General features: G+C 38.8%; 1 protein-coding gene across 5 annotated transcripts in view; it reads left to right on the forward strand.

The window, feature by feature from the left end:
- LOC139751216 (uncharacterized) overlaps positions 1–18,324 on the forward strand; it is a 60,834-nt gene that overhangs the window by 35,108 nt on the left and 7,402 nt on the right. For 4 of the 5 annotated variants that reach the window (XM_071666410.1, XM_071666409.1, XM_071666408.1 and 1 more), the window contains 3 exons: positions 1,840–2,052; positions 8,594–8,844; positions 11,430–11,935. In XM_071666410.1, coding sequence (XP_071522511.1) covers positions 1,840–2,052; positions 8,594–8,844; positions 11,430–11,935 — 970 coding nt within the window. The remainder of the gene's footprint in view (positions 1–1,839; positions 2,053–8,593; positions 8,845–11,429; positions 11,936–18,324) is intronic. The other variant, XM_071666411.1, reaches the window with a different exon arrangement.

Here is an 18,324-nt window from a genome sequence, read left to right on the forward strand (position 1 = left end):
CATGGGCCACCATCTCCTATACAGTCTCTTGTTTTACAATCTCTTGAACTTACATATGCTGCCTGCATTAATCAGGTCCTCAGTCAATCTCTTTCATTCATCCGCCACTTATATACTTTGATGATATTTTGCCACATCCTTATTTACAAGTTTTTTAACTTAATTTCATGTGTGTCCACTTGTTTCCACCTTGCTCATGCAGATATTTTTGTAATTCTTTGCTTAAGATTTTTTATTAATCTAAAGTCCTTAATTGCCATATTATCATATTTCTTTCAAATTTTATCATTCTGGATACTTCCCAGATCTGACATTGTATGTTAGAAAATCCATATCTCTCTGAACAGTACTTATCAAGTATTTGTTTCAGATTCCTGTTTCATTAGTGTATAATGCACTAAATAAAGTTTGTTACTGTCCGGCAGTCATCATAAATGCTGCTATGAAACTTCTTCTCTATGCATGTAGAATTTACTCGTTAGTCCATGCTTCCGTTTGTTATTTATATTTATTTATTTATTATACTTAGTCGCTGTCTCCCACGTTAGTGAGGTAGCGCAAGGAAACAGAAGAAAGAATGACCCAACCCACCCACATACACATGTATATACATAAACGCCCACTCACACACATATACATACCTATACATTTCAACATATACATACATATACATACACAGACATATACATATATACACATGTACATATCCATACTTGCTGCCTTCATCCATTCCTGTCACCACCCCACCACACATGAAAATGGCAACCCCCTCCCCCTGCACAAGGTAGAGCCAGGAAAAGGCAGCAAAAGCCACATTCGTTCACTCTAAGTCTCTAGCTGTCATGTGTAGTGCACTGAAACCACAGCTCCCTTTCCACATCCAGGCCCCACAAAACTTTCCATAGTTTACCCCAGACGCTTCACATGCCCTGGTTCAATCCATTGACAGCACGTTGACTCCAGTATACCACATCATTCCAATTTACTCTTCCTTACACGCCTTTCATTCTCCTGTATTTTCAAGCCCCTATTGCTCAAAATCTTTTTCACTCCATCCTTCCACCTCCAGTATGGTCTCCCACTTCTCTTTCCCTTCACCTCTGGTACATATATCCTCTTTGTCAATCTTTCCTCTTTTATTCTTTCCATATGACCAAACCATTTCAATACACCCTCTTCTGGTCTCTCAACAACACTCTTTATGACCACACATCTCTTTCACTCTTTTATCACTTACTCAATCAAACCACCTCACACCACACATTGTCCTCAAACATTTTATTTCTAACACATCCACCCTCCTCCACACAACCCTATCTATAGCCCATGCCTCGCAACCATATTTTTTCTCCTGGAACACTTACTGGATGTTTGACATTTTGAACTTTTGCCATAATCTTGATATCCAACGAGATCTTGTAATCTCAATAATTGCTCCTCTTAGCATTCACTGGTAACTAATTTTTCATACACATTCTTATTAAGTTTCCTGTGATACCTTACAATATTCCTTCCATTTCCAAAATTGATTCAATTATAATTAGCCTCTCCATTCACACCCTTACCCTCACACACAAAATCGTTGATGTTATTCCACAGGCATCCACATTTTCAGTACCAGTAGCTTTAAACAATTAATTCACTGTAAATTTGTTGGCAGGAATGAAAATAATAGGTAATCAGTTTATAAGGACCTTAATTTATGATAATCATATCTGACTGATGGTCCATAAAAGCTGCAGGAAATAGTTAAGATTAAGAAACAAAATGGCATAAATATGAACATAAAGATGTTAATGATGTTAAGGCATGGTCAGTTTACTTTGCATATCATTCCAGGGTCAGAATGTGGTCTTTATGAGGGGCATTACACGCTTACAAGCCTGTATTCGGCGGTATATGACTCAGCGTCTTCTGCGTACCAAGTTTATTCAGGAGCAACTGGCAACACTAGCAGAAATTGCTAAGTTAGCACAGCAATTTCACCGTGACATCCTCACAGACAACATCCACAAAGGGGACGTTGACTTTCACAAGGCATTATACAACCAGGTGTAGTATAGTTACATTATTTGTTTCTAGGGATGAATGAAGGTTTAAGAGAATCAAATTTATTGTATCATATTTCTTCAGGACTTTCTAAGACACATCCAGTTCGGTAGGGGGTTTGTAAGCCCAGGACTGTCAGAATTATTTTGAAGATTAGGATTACCATAGTTTTATGAAGATTATTAGTATACTTTATTTGGATATCATGTCCAGAGTGCCATTGTTAATGATGTGTTCAGCTGAAAGACTGACTTGTACACCACAATATTATAGAGAATGAAATGACATATTCATTCAGATAGAAGACTCTTTCCTGAGTTTGCCATAATTTTTCATGAGTTTATTGACTATCTCTTGTTGAGCATATCATCCTGGTAGTATAAGATGCCAAAAGAAATATGTATACCCTAACATTGTGATAATTTCTTTTTATGACAGGATTTTGTTGAAATTTTCCTCTTCCCAGACTTAGTCAAAATATAAAGTATTTTGTGACTTTCATTGTTATTATTTGTTTTTATTACCTTAATTTTCATCACAGATGGTAGTAGACTGGGTAATCTTTAATGCCCTTGGTTACTTAATGAAGTATTTGTGGAACATGAGATACCAGAAAATTATATGAATCCTCTTGATGGTCCCTTTTCCTGAAATTGAAAAAAGGAGTCTATTATATATTCAGAAATTAGGAATTTTGTAAACTATTGTCTTGAACTTAATTGTTAACTGCATTAGGATGTGATTGCCCATAGGTCCTCAGTCTTACGGTTTGTATGGGTTTGCAGTTGTCTACATGAATTTGATATTTGTGTTAACAGGAATTGGTTCATGATTTTAAATTGAGTGTTTAGAACTGATAATGCTTACATTTTATATTTAGATTAACATTTCTGCAAATAAGTGCCAAAACAGTGGCCTTACTGGTCCTGAATAATCAGACAAAGGACTAAAGTTTGATATGGCACTATCTGTCTATCTATATCTATAATGCCTGTTCCCTCCAGGAACTCCCATCAAGGGGTGGCCACGCCAGAAGAGTCTCCACTTATCCCTGTGCTTACATGTGTCCTTGTAAACTCCCAGTCTTGCATTCTTTCCACATGCCCAGTACACCTCAAAGTATTACATTTCACCCACTCTACCAATCCACAACTCACTCCCTCTGCAATCCCTGCCATACCACATCTCTCATACACCCTTTCATTTCTTTCCTCATTCCATCTAGTCACACCACAAGCTCTTCTCAAATAGCTCATTTCCACAGCCTGGATTCTTGGCCTCTGTGACTTATTCCATGTCCATGTTTTGGTCAGGGTTGGAAGGACTATGCTGTCCCTAAATCCTTTCTTCACTTCCATACTTACATCTCTACCCTTAATTATTCTAAGGGACCCAATGATTCTTTGACCCAGTATTGCTCTCTCCCTTATCTCTCCTTCCATATCACCACATTTACCCAGGGCAGTTCCTAGATACTTAAATTCTCTCACTTTTTTGCAGACTTTTTCCCCACATATCCACATTATAATTTAGTACTCTTTCTCGTTTCACTTTATATGTATTTCTTAATGTTTCCACTCATACACCATTACTATACTTTTACTTGCATTTTCCTTCAATTGCCTATGCTTATACACATCATAAAACACACTTACAACCTTCTGCAACTTCTCTTCACTATCAGCAAGCAACACAGTATCATACTTCTAAGGCTCAGTCCTTTGCTCTTAATGCTACCTCGCTGATGCGGGAAATGGCGAATGTATGAAAAGAAAATATATATATATATATATATATATATATATATATATATATATATTTTTTTTTTTGCTTTGTCGCTGTCTCCCGCGTTTGCGAGGTAGCGCAAGGAAACAGACGAAAGAAAATGGCCCAACCCACCCCCATACACATGTATATACATACGTCCACACATGCAGATATACATACCTACACAGCTTTCCATGGTTTACCCCAGACGCTTCACATGCCCTGATTCAATCCACTGACAGCATGTCAACCCCGGTATACCACATCGATCCAATTCACTCTATTCCTTGCCCTCCTTTCACCCTCCTGCATGTTCAGGCCCCGATCACACAAAATCTTTTTCACTCCATCTTTCCACCTCCAATTTGGTCTCCCACTTCTCGTTCCCTCCACCTCCGACACATATATCCTCTTGGTCAATCTTTCCTCACTCATTCTCTCCATGTGCCCAAACCATTTCAAAACACCCTCTTCTGCTCTCTCAACCACGCTCTTTTTATTTCCTCACATCTCTCTTACCCTTACGTTACTTACTCGATCAAACCACCTCACACCACACATTGTCCTCAAACATCTCATTTCCAGCACATCCATCCTCCTGCGCACAACTCTATCCATAGCCCACGCCTCGCAACCTTACAACATTGTTGGAACCACTATTCCTTCAGACATACCCATTTTTGCTTTCCGAGATAATGTTCTCGACTTCCACACATTCTTCAAGGCTCCCAGGATTTTCGCCCCCTCCCCCACCCTATGATCCACTTCCGCTTCCATGGTTCCATCTGCTGCCAGATCCACTCCCAGATATCTAAAACACTTTACTTCCTCTAGTTTTTCTCCATTCAAACTTACCTCCCAATTGACTTGACCCTCAACCCTACTGTACCTAATAACCTTGCTCTTATTCACATTTACTCTTAACTTTCTTCTTTCACATACTTTACCAAACTCAGTCACCAGCTTCTGCAGTTTCTCACATGAATCAGCCACCAGCGCTGTATCATCAGCGAACAACAACTGACTCACTTCCCAAGCTCTCTCATCCCCAACAGACTTCATACTTGCCCCTCTTTCCAAAACTCTTGCATTCACCTCCCTAACAACCCCATCCATAAACAAATTAAACAACCATGGAGACATCACACACCCCTGCCGCAAACCTACATTCACTGAGAACCAATCACTTTCCTCTCTTCCTACACGTACACATGCCTTATATCCTCGATAAAAACTTTTCACTGCTTCTAACAACTTGCCTCCCACACCATATATTCTTCATACCTTCCACAGAGCATCTCTGTCAACTCTATCATATGCCTTCTCCAGATCCATAAATGCTACATACAAATCCATTTGCTTTTCTAAGTATTTCTCACATACATTCTTCAAAGCAAACACCTGATCCACACATCCTCTACCACTTCTGAAACCACACTGCTCTTCCCCAATCTGATGTTCTGTACATGCCTTCACCCTCTCAATCAATACCCTCCCATATAATTTACCAGGAATACTCAACAAACTTATACCTCTGTAATTTGAGCACTCACTCTTATCCCCTTTGCCTTTGTACAATGACACTATGCACGCATTCCGCCAATCCTCAGGCACCTCACCATGAGTCGTACATACATTAAATAACCTTACCAACCAGTCAATAATACAGTTACCCCCTTTTTTAATAAATTCCACTGCAATACCAATATATATATTTTTTTATTATTTTTATTATACCTTGTCGCTGTCTCCCGTGTCAGCGAGGTAGCACAAGGAAACAGACAAAAGAGTGGCCCAACCCACCCACATACACATGTATATACATACACGTCCACACACGCACATATACATACCTATACATTTCAACGTATACATATATATACAAACACAGACATATGCACATATACATAATTCTTACTTGCTGCCTTTATTCATTCCCGTCGCCACCCAGCCACACATGAAATGACAATCCCCTCCCCCCACATGCGCGCAAGGCAGCACTAGGAAAAGACAACAGAGGCCACATTCGTTCACACTCAGTCTCTAGTTGTCATGTATAATGCACCAAAACATATGTTTCTTTTTCTTCATACATATTCGCTATTTCCCACATCTGCGAGGTAGCATTAAGAACAGAGGAATAAATTTGAGGGAATATCCTCACTTGACCCCCTTCTCTGTTCCTTTTTTTCTTTTGGAAAAGTAAAAGAACGAGAGGGGAGGATTTCCAGCCCTCCACTCCCTCCCCTTTTAGTCGCCTTCTATGACGCACAGGGAATACGTGAGAAGTATTCTTCCTCCCCTGTCACCAGGGATAATATATATATATTATTAATAAAGGCAGCAAGTATGAATTATGTACATGTGTATATATGTATATGTCTGTGTATGTATATATATGTATATGTTGAAATATATAGGTATGTATATGTGTGTATGTGGACGTGTATGTATATGCATGTGTATGTGGGTGGGTTGGGCCATTCTTTCGTCTGTTTTCTTGCGCTACGTCACTAATGCAGGAGACAGTGACAAAGTATAATAAGATAGATATAGATAATTATTGTTCATAATTTTTTTTTTTTTTTTTTTCATACTATTCGCTATTTCCCGCGATAGCGAGGTAGCGTTAAGAACAGAGGACTGGGCCTTTGAGGGAATATCCTCACCTGGCCCTCTTCTCTGTTCCTTCTTTTGGAAAATTAAAAAAAAAAAAAAAAAACGAGAGGGGAGGATTTCCAGCCCCCCCCGCTCCCTTCCCTTTTAGTCGCCTTCTATGACACGCAGGGAATACGTGGGAAGTATTCTTTCTCCCCTATCCCCAGGGAATAAATTATTTCTTATTATACTCACACATGTACATACATAGACTCCCACACACGCACATATACATATGTACCTATACATTTAACCGTATACATATATATACATACACAGACATATATATACACATGTACACATCCACACATGCTGCTGTCATCTATTTTTTTTTTTTCATACATATTTGCCATTTTCCACGTTAGCAAGGTAGCTTTAAGAACGCAGGACTTTGCCTTAGAGAGAATATCCTCACTTGGACCCCTTCTCTGTTCCTTCTTTTGGAAAATTAAAAATGGAAGGAGAGGATTTCCAGCCTCCCACTCAGTGCCATTCCTGAAATTTACTTGGGTAAAAGTAAAAAAATTATCTACTTTGAAATGTACTCTGGTAGCAGAAGAAAAAAAAGCTTATAAATGGCCTTGGCCAAATATAATATGCACAGAACATTTCATGTAGCTTGAGAAGCAACTGATTTATGAAATTCAGAACATGCTTGTTTAGTTAAATGCTCATGCATCTTGTGTCCTATGATTGGTTGCTTCACTCATGAATGTTCTAGAATGGTCATAGAGGTTAACAGAGGATGTAGAGAAAATTTTTCACTGGTCCCCAGAAGGTTGCTTAACCGTTATGGCTGATATTATATTTCACTACTCTGTTTAATAGCCTTCATATCCCTAGCTGTATCATTTACATTGTTACTCATACTTTTCATACTCAGATCATGTAGTAAGCAGTATCATGCAGAAGTCTTCAGCATGTGGTGAAAGATTTGGTATTAGGCACATGATGCTAATGTAAACATCAGGATCTCAGTAAAGGATACTTTTATAGTTATGCATGAGAAAAATTTTATTGCTAACTATTAGATTTAAAGGAATCTTTAATTTTGTCAGAATGATTTCATGAACTTTTTTTTGTGAATGCAGATAAGATTCTCCATACTGATTGTAACTTTTAAGTGTTTTCTGTTTGTTTGTTCATGGTATTCCTACTAATTTCATTGAAATTTACATAGATAGGGTCAACATTATTATGGTGTTAATGGTCTCCATCTGCTTGTGGATATGCCCCAAGAGAAAAGTCACTTTTGACGTGGTTGTATCATTAGGCTATAATCTCATCAGTGAACTTCTCACTCCAAAGGAATCCATCCTTTCACTGCTACAGCCTTGAAACTGCAGGGCTCCTTGGGAAGGGAGCTTGGGGTTTATAATACTTATGGAAATGATAATATGCTGGTCATTTACATTATTCAATATTTTTCTTGCTTGACAATCTTTCTTTTTTTACTGTCAGTCCAGGAAATTGAACCTTAGCATTAGCACCCATTTGTATGGTCTCTCTTGCTTTCCACATTACCTTCAAGTATTTGCAAGAATGCTTAAAATGAAGGCCCTAGTCAGACTTTTTTACTTAAGTTTTTCTCAGATGATTGATAATATTACTTTAGTATAGTCTCAGAAATGCCTCTTATCTAAAGTGGTAGAATATGACATATTCCATTTTTTCTAAGGCTCCAGTCACGGACAAAAGTTCACATCAAGGTTAGTTTTTATTTGAAGTATAGAGAGAATAATGAAACGGAAAAGGGAAAGACAAGGGAAAGTATTTACGAATTTTGGAGAAAGTGAAAAACCTGTCTTTTGGAATGTGCTATGTCATAGTTATTGGGAAAGACATGAGAAGGTAGAGAGTTCCAAAGCTTCGATGTGTAAATAAGAATTATGGTTAGAGGTTAACCCCAATGCTTTTTTTTGTGTGTGTAGAAAATAGTTTCATCCCTATAATTTAGGTGCATTATTGGTGATCTAAGATTAGTTATATGTACCCTTGCCTTTATAAATGTTGATTTGTGGCATACAGTATGTGGATGTTTTGTTTTTTTGAAATTCTGTGTGTATGATGGTAAAGTTTATTTTGAATTATTTGCTAAGGTTAGCGTAATTGTCCTCAGGAGGGACTTGCTCGAGAGAGGATTCGTCGGGTATTTGTTGTCCTTACTGTTCAGGAACAGATGGCCTTCATTCGTAGAGACCGACAACTATGGCAAATGGAGCAAGAACGACAAAAGTCAAGCACCTTTCGATCTTCACCAACACACACCAGCTCATCCAGAAATAAGAATAGGCAAGAAGCACCAACAACTAGTTTAATTACATCATTTTTGAGAATGTGTTGGTATTCCCCCAGGCAGGAAGGCATCAGGTGATTTGAGCTTTTAGAAAGTAGAGTGAGTGGTTCTGAGTACATGTTTATGAACAACACTACAATATATCAGCTGATATCTAGGTCTGGAAGCTGAATCATCAAATAGCCAACAAAGCATGATACCCCTACATGTTTACCTTTACACCTCTTTGATCCAATATTTGATTGTGCTAGCAGTGGTAATCATTGTATGGTATGGATGCAAATGAAGCACTGTAGTCAGTGTACTGGAGTTTAGAGTTATTTGACATTCTCATACTGTTTTCCACTGGTATGTGATGACAACCTCCAAACTCAAAAATTTTCAAAAGTCCAAGCATTAACATTCCATATTGAGAATCTGAGCACAAAACCACAGCCAGTCACCTTGATGTCTATGTTATATACTTTTTGTTAGAATGGGACAAGATTTCTACTGTATGGAGGGAAAGGATTGTCTTTATTGAACATTGTTTAGATATAGATTTATTGTTTATATGCTGTATTTTTAGATAATAAGACTCATTTTTTCTTCAAAAAGTTGCAAATGTGAGGGATACTACTTACAGTAGAATACGGTGTCATGAAAATTCCTCTAGTAGTGGCCTCTACCACAACCACCTCATCACAGTCATCTCTACCACCACCACCACCACTTCAGCACAATCATCTCTGACACCACCATCTCCACCCCACCAGTCACCACACCAATTCCTCACAGTCATGATAATTAAAAAGGAAGAATGAAGGCCAAAAAAATACACACACACAAAAAAAATCTTGGTAACTGTATTAATTTACCTAAAAAGAGAACATCCTTTATGTGATATGACTGGAAAACTTACCTGAAAATTTGGTGATGAGAGCTTGATATTATGGTGGAGGGGGTTAGATTTGACTAAAAAGAGAGGGGCACTTGGGTGTTCATCTACAAAATTATCTGATTCACTGACTGTTTTAACTGGGTGTGAAGAAGTTGCAAGGCCTTTTGAAAAAAAAAAAAAAGCTCTGTGGCATGTCTTTTTCTTTTTGAAGTTCCCTGTAGCTACTAGAAATGTCTGTAAACTTAACAAGAAACAGAGCAAGAAATGTTGTGGAGAAGCTGCCTTAAAAGTGTTAATGTCATGGGTAGAACAAGCTAAGCATTGAGAGTGAAAATTCTGGCAGCTTAAAGAAATTAAAAAGTTGAATGACGACAACGCTCAAAATATGGGCCTCAACAGAAGTAGAGGTCCCTCCTTGTACTGTAGAAACTAGTGAAAATAGGTAGCTGCTTATAGACAGACCAATAAAAATCACATAAAGATGGACAGAGGAGCAAAGAGACTGCTTATTTGGTGAACATACTGAGTAAGTGTTTAACAGGTGTTAAAGAAAACTATTAAAAAGACATTTCTTATAGAACTTTATATGAAAGTGAAAGTTTAGATAGTGAACAACTGAATATTTACTTATGCATAGCTCAAAAGTGATTCTAAAAGTATTTAACATAAAATTCAAGAAAGTATTTTATTCAGTTTTGATACATGTGCCTCCATAGAACCAGGGGACTGTAAATTGCAACACAGATGGACAGACTTAAATTTCAGGTTTTAATGATTGGCTTTAAAGTTTGTATTTACTGTCAAAGAGTTTAAAAATTTACACCGAGAAGACTAAATGCTATTGCTAAGTGCTATAGTTACAGCACTTAAAATTGACTCCCTTTGGTCACCACCATTACCACTTCATCTTAGTCACTGCGACAAAGAACAGTACTGTGTCATACTGCTCATTCTTGTTTTCTCGTCTAAATTTCTTTAATGTATTTTTAATACTTTTCAGTGGTTTTAGTGTATTTTTTGTTACATTTTTTGCCAACATTCTTAAAAAAATGAGTGAGAGTCATTGATATTTGCTATATTCAAGGGGAAAGAAGTATATAAGAGTAAATTTGAATGTGAAGATGATTTTGATGTTTTCTCATGAAATGTCAAAAACTCTCCCAGTAGCTTAGAATAGAGGGTTGGTGATACTCAGGTAAATATAGTAGATAAGAGAAGTTGCTTTTTATAAGTTGGACAGCTGAAGGAGGGTGAGAGCAATGCATGTGAGAGGAGTGTCTCATAGATGAAATTTTTATTCTGTCAGACTTGACAGAAAGCTTTAAGATACTGATGGAGTTTTTAAAAGAGTGTACAGTTTTATTGGTATGAAGGATGGATGAAACAGTAGGATGAGTTGCAGTGTCTATTGATTTTAAGTTTATGAGAGTTAACAAGAGTAAGAAAAGAAGAAACTAGAAAAGGAGGGTTGAAAAGTTGATATCTGGTAAGGAGGAGGGCTTACTTAGTGTCTTTGGCCACTTAAATTATTTAATAAGTTTGGATGAAATATGATACAGTGTATAGGAAAAGACTTTAATACAGATGTGATGTGAAGGTGAGTTTATTGCAAAGATGCTAGATTTTCATCAATCACATCCTTAAGGCTATCTGTCTGTCTATCTATATATATCCATGATGCCTGTTCCCAAATGCATTTCATTAGTATTGTATAGAGTAATAATAACATTATGAAACAGACTAAATGATTAGAGTTTTACTCCATTTTTCATTTGACAGAAATATTGAAGATCGACCACGACCAGCTGTGGCAACAAAGACATCAGAAAAAAGACCATCTCCAACTGGATCAAGAATACAACAGGATACTAAATCTCGTGCTGTGTCTCATAAAGGCAGAACTTCTCGTCTGGTTCAGCCATCAGTCATTCATCATGCATCACCTTCACATACTAGTACAGCTGGCATTCATTCTAGTCACAGGCTCTCGCCCAGGGTCAGTAGGCTGCCAGTTCAGATGGAAAGGTCAGCTTCGCATGGAGACCACAGTGCACCGCCTCATTATCACAAGCCAGCATCACGTGTTAAGTCTCCGCAAGATGGTAGATATGGTCTTCAACCTAGTAATCGTTGTCCATCACATCCTCGTTGCAGCAGTGCTTCTCAGCTACCTAGTCGAACAGGATCCCGACAAGGCTCTCGAACTTCAGGTCATGTAGCCAATGTGACAAGAAGTATGAGCTGCATTGCTAGGAGTGCATCACATTCCAGCAGTCCACAAAGAGGTGAGCAATATCTTTATTGAATATATATATTCACCATGTATATTCTCAATGACTACTATTTTATAGCGTTTGCCGATTAGTGGTGTATATAACTCTTGTGCTGTATGTAATGACTTGCATATTTTCATCCTGCAGTTTTTTTTTAGCAAAACATTAAGTTGAAGGAACTAGTTTTTATTACTGTACAAGGAAGTTTCTAATGTGTTGAAGTATTGCTGATTGATATTAGAGATCATTTGTTAACTCTTAGCAATTTACTTTCCATTTAAAGAAACCTTTCTGTCACTCTCATAAATAAAGAAGCTAGAATTTGAAGACCAAATTGAAAATTTTACCATCAAGCGTGGTAGTGAGCTTGGGGTGCTTAGAACTTTGGCTACTTACAAAACCTTATGACAAGATTTTGCCAGAATGGTAGGGTTAACAAATAGGAGTCACCACAGGCCTTGTTTGTTGAATAATACTGTTCCTCTCCATCACCATCTACGTTACATAGTTGTCTGTCCAAGGTTGGTCATGGATTGACCTCAACCTAATCCTGGTATCTAGTTTTCTCTAATGTTTTCCATGCTGAGTTGTCTTCAGGTTTGAAACATTATTCTTAATGGCCTATGGTAGTTGCCATACATGAATATATCTTTCTCTTTTTAGGCTGAAAAATTTAAGTTCATTCAACATCTCATGATAGTTCATTTGTTCCAGTCCATCAGTTTTGCCTGTGAAGTGTTTTTGAGTTTTCTCCAACTTGTTTGCTTTTATTTGTTTGACTGATGACCATATAGCTCCGGAGTATGGGAGATAGAAAGCCAAGTATGAAAATATTAAGTACACATATAACTCCTTTATTTTATCACCTGAACTAGTTGATATTAATCAGCTAGAGAGAACCCACAAGCACTTTAGTAGTAAGACTGGGTGAGTAGAACACTTGACCTATCGTGAAAGATTGGAAGAACTTGAACTAACACAGCCTTTGAAAAAGAAGAGAAAGGTGAAAGGAAAAAAATCTTAGTATTAGAAATTTAACATTGGGAATTTTGAGTTGGTGTAGGTTGCAGATCATAAGAGGTGCTGTGAATCATTAAGGAATGTAGAGTATGGATTAAGCGCACTGCTGTGGGATGCAGATCGAGATGAGGAGGGTGTAGATCAAGATGTGGGATGTGGATCAAGTCGTAGGGTGTGGCTCAAGAGAGGGTTTGTGGGATATGGGGAAAAGAGATTGGATGTGGTTCGTGTATCAAAATGTGGGAATTGGATCAAGAGATGAGGTGTGGGGTGTGGTTTAAGAAATAGGATGTGGATCGAGAGGGGCTTTTATCAGCCTTATGTGGATAATAGGAGTCAGATGGGGAGGCTACCATGTTCTTTCCTTCATCCATCCACTTAGATTTTTATTTTCTAACATTGTTTTATATATTATCTAGTTATTATTAGTAATGATATGATTTATTCATTATCAATTGCAGTATTTTGTTGTAAAACTATCATTTGTGTATGCATGAACATTTGGTACAGAATTTTCATCAAGTGGTGACATTGGCATCATCTGGAAAAGGAGCCTTCTTCTTACCATGTAAACATATTCACTTAAGCTGACATTTTCTAGGAATGTAACCCTTAGTACAAGCAACGGTGGCCAGTTCATCCTTAGAAGGGTTTCATGGTGAAGGTAAAAGCTTAGATCATATGTTAATTTGAGTATCACCTAATTATCATAATTTTTTATTTTTATTATACTTTGTCGCTGTCTCCCGCGTTTGCGAGGTAGCGCAAGGAAACAGACGAAAGAAATGGCCCAACCCCCCCATACACATGTATATACATACGTCCACACACGCAAGTATACATACCTACACAGCTTTCCATGGTTTACCCCAGACGCTTCACATGCCTTGATTAAATCATAATACAGTATAATATTTCTTTATTCTGTCATATCTTTTTGGTCAGGATGATCAGTAAGTTGAATAACATATGTACTTTCCTCGATTCGATGCAGCTCAGCTGGTGGGACACTCGCCTCCACTAACCTTTGCAACAACACGGGTTGGAATGCATAGGGTAAAGATTAGTCTTGCATGGCGAATATCATAGTCTGTCTTTATACTAAGGCAGGCTCAAGCACAGTGTGCATTCTGCTTAAAACATGATTTCCATGATATATATATATATATATATATATATATATATATATATATATATATATATATATATATATATATCCCTGGGGATAGGGGATTAAGAATATTTCCCACGTATTCCCTGCGTGTCGTAAAAGGCGACTAAAGGGGAGGGAGCGGGGGGCTGGAAATCCTCCTCTCTCGTTTTTTTTTTTTTTTTTTTTTCTCCAAAAGAAGGAACAGAAGGGGGCCAGGTGAGGATATTCCAAAAAAGGCCCAGTCCTCTGTTCTTAAAGCTACCTCGCTAATGCGGGAAATGACGAATAGTTAAAAAAAAAAAATATATATATATATATATATATATATATATATATATATATATATATATATATATATTCTTTTTTCTTTTCTTTCGTACTATTCGCCATTTCCCACGTCAGCGAGGTAGCGTTAAGAACAGAGGAATAGGCCTTTGAGGGAACATCCTCACCTGGCCCCCTTCTCTGTTCCTTCTTTTGGAAAATTGAAAAAAACGAGAGGGGAGGATTTCCAGCCACCCGCTCCCTCCCCTTTTAGTCGCCTTCTACGACACGCAGGGAATACGTGGGAAGTATTCTTTCTCCCCTATCCCCAGGGATGATATATATATATAAATATATATATATATATATATATATATATATATATATATGTTTTTTTTTTTTTTTTTGCTTTGTCGCTGTCTCCCGCGTTTGCGAGGTAGCGCAAGGAAACAGACGAAAGAAATGGCCCAACCCACCCCCATACACATGCCTTGATTCAATCCACTGACAGCACGTCAACCCCGGTATACCACATCGCTCCAATTCACTCTATTCTTTGCCCTCCTTTCACCCTCCTGCATGTTCAGGCCCCGATCACACAAAATCTTTTTCACTCCATCTTTCCACCTCCAATTTGGTCTCCCTCTTCTCCTCGTTCCCTCCACCTCCGACACATATATCCTCTTGGTCAATCTTTCCTCACTCATTCTCTCCATGTGACCAAACCATTTCAAAACACCCTCTTCTGCTCTCTCAACCACGCTCTTTTTATTTCCACACATCTCTCTTACCCTTACGTTACTTACTCGATCAAACCACCTCACACCACACATTGTCCTCAAACATCTCATTTCCAGCACATCCATCCTCCTGCGCACAACTCTATCCATAGTCCACGCCTCGCAACCATACAACATTGTTGGAACCACTATTCCTTCAAACATACCCATTTTTGCTCTCCGAGATAATGTTCTCGACTTCCACACATTCTTCAAGGCTCCCAGAATTTTCGCCCCCTCCCCCACCCTATGATCTACTTCCGCTTCCATGGTTCCATCCGCTGCCAGATCCACTCCCAGATATCTAAAACACTTCACTTCCTCCAGTTTTTCTCCATTCAAACTCACCTCCCAATTGAATTGACCCTCAACCCTACTGTACCTAATAACCTTGCTCTTATTCACATTTACTCTTAACTTTCTTCTTTCACACACTTTACCAAACTCAGTCACCAGCTTCTGCAGTTTCTCACATGAATCAGCCACCAGCGCTGTATCATCAGCGAACAACAACTGACTCACTTCCCAAGCTCTCTCATCCCCAACAGACTTCATACTTGCCCCTCTTTCCAAAACTCTTGCATTCACCTCCCTAACAACCCCATCCATAAACAAATTAAACAACCATGGAGACATCACACACCCCTGCCGCAAACCTACATTCACTGAGAACCAATCACTTTCCTCTCGTCCTACACGTACACATGCCTTACATCCTCGATAAAAACTTTTCACTGCTTCTAACAACTTGCCTCCCACACCATATATTCTTAATACCTTCCACAGAGCATCTCTATCAACTCTATCATATGCCTTCTCCAGATCCATAAATGCTACATACAAATCCATTTGCTTTTCTAAGTATTTCTCACATACATTCTTCAAAGCAAACACCTGATCCACACATCCTCTACCACTTCTGAAACCACACTGCTCTTCCCCAATCTGATGCTCTGTACATGCCTTCACCCTCTCAATCAATACCCTCCCATATAATTTACCAGGAATACTCAACAAACTTATACCTCTGTAATTTGAGCACTCACTCTTATCCCCTTTGTCTTTGTACAATGGCACTATGCACGCATTCCGCCAATCCTCAGGCACCTCACCATGAGTCATACATACATTAAATAACCTTACCAACCAGTCAACAATACAGTCACCCCCTTTTTTAATAAATTCCACTGCAATACCATCCAAACCTGCTGCCTTGCCGGCTTTCATCTTCCGCAAAGCTTTTACTACGTCTTCTCTGTTTACCAATTCATTTTCCCTAACCCTCGCACTTTGCACACCACCTCGACCAAAACACCCTATATCTGCCACTCTATCATCAAACACATTCAACAAACCTTCAAAATACTCACTCCATCTCCTTCTCACATCACCACTACTTGTTATCACCTCCCCACTTGCGCCCTTCACTGAAGTTCCCATTTGCTCCCTTGTCTTACGCACTTTATTTACCTCCTTCCATAACATCTTTTTATTCTCCCTAAAATTTAATGATACTCTCTCACCCCAACTCTCATTTGCCCTTTTTTTCACCTCTTGCACCTTTCTCTTGACCTCCTGTCTCTTTCTTTTATACGTCTCCCACTCAATTTCATTTTTTCCCTGCAAAAATCGTCCAAATGCCTCTCTCTTCTCTTTCACTAATACTCTTACTTCTTCATCCCACCACTCACTACCCTTTCTAATCAACCCACCTCCCACTCTTCTCATGCCACAAGCATCTTTTGCGCAATCCATCACTGATTCCCTAAATACATCCCATTCCTCCCCCACTCCCCTTACTTCCATTGTTCTCACCTTTTTCCATTCTGTACTCAGTCTCTCCTGGTACTTCCTCACACAAGTCTCCTTCCCAAGCTCACTTACTCTCACCACCCTCTTCACCCCAACATTCACTCTTCTTTTCTGAAAACCCATACAAATCTTCACCTTAGCCTCCACAAGTTAATGATCAGACATCCCTCCAGTTGCACCTCTCAGCACATTAACATCCAAAAGTCTCTCTTTCGCGCGCCTGTCAATTAACACGTAATCCAATAACGCTCTCTGGCCATCTCTCCTACTTACATAAGTATACTTATGTATATCTCGCTTTTTAAACCAGGTATTCCCAATCATCAGTCCTTTTTCAGCACATAAATCTACAAGCTCTTCACCATTTCCATTTACAACACTGAACACCGCATGTATACCAATTATTCCCTCAACTGCCACATTACTCACCTTTGCATTCAAATCACCCAACACTATAACCTGGTCTCGTGCATCAAAACCACTAACACACTCATTCAGCTGCTCCCAAAACACTTGCCTCTCATGATCTTTCTTCTCATGCCCAGGTGCATATGCACCAATAATCACCCATCTCTCTCCATCAACTTTCAGTTTTACCCATATTAATCGAGAATTTACTTTCTTACATTCTATCACATACTTCCACTACTCCTGTTTCAGGAGTACTGCTACTCCTTCCCTTGCTCCTGTCCTCTCACTAACCCCTGACTTTACTCCCAAGACATTCCCAAACCACTCTTCCCCTTTACCCTTGAGCTTCGTTTCACTCAGAGCCAAAACATCCAGGTTCCTTTCCTCAAACATACTACCTATCTCTCCTTTTTTCACATCTTGGTTACATCCACACACATTTAGGCACCCCAATCTGAGCCTTCGAGGAGGATGAGCACTCCCCGCGTGACTCCTTCTTCTGTTTCCCATTTTAGAAAGTTAAAAAAAATACAAGGAGGGGAGGATATATATATATATTTTTTTTTTTTTTTTTTTTTTTTTTTATACTTTGTCGCTGTCTCCCGCGTTTGCGAGGTAGCGCAAGGAAACAGACGAAAGAAATGGCCCAACCCCCCCCATACACATGTACATACACACGTCCACACACGCAAATATACATACCTACACAGCCTTCCATGGTTTACCCCAGACGCTTCACATGCCTTGATTCAATCCACTGACAGCACGTCAACCCCTGTATACCACATCGCTCCAATTCACTCTATTCCTTGCCCTCCTTTCACCCTCCTGCATGTTCAGGCCCCGATCACACAAAATCCTTTTCACTCCATCTTTCCACCTCCAATTTGGTCTCCCTCTTCTCCTCGTTCCCTCCACCTCCGACACATATATCCTCTTGGTCAATCTTTCCTCACTCATTC

Source organism: Panulirus ornatus, chromosome 11, assembly GCF_036320965.1.
Source record: "Panulirus ornatus isolate Po-2019 chromosome 11, ASM3632096v1, whole genome shotgun sequence".
NCBI lineage: Eukaryota > Metazoa > Arthropoda > Malacostraca > Decapoda > Palinuridae > Panulirus > Panulirus ornatus.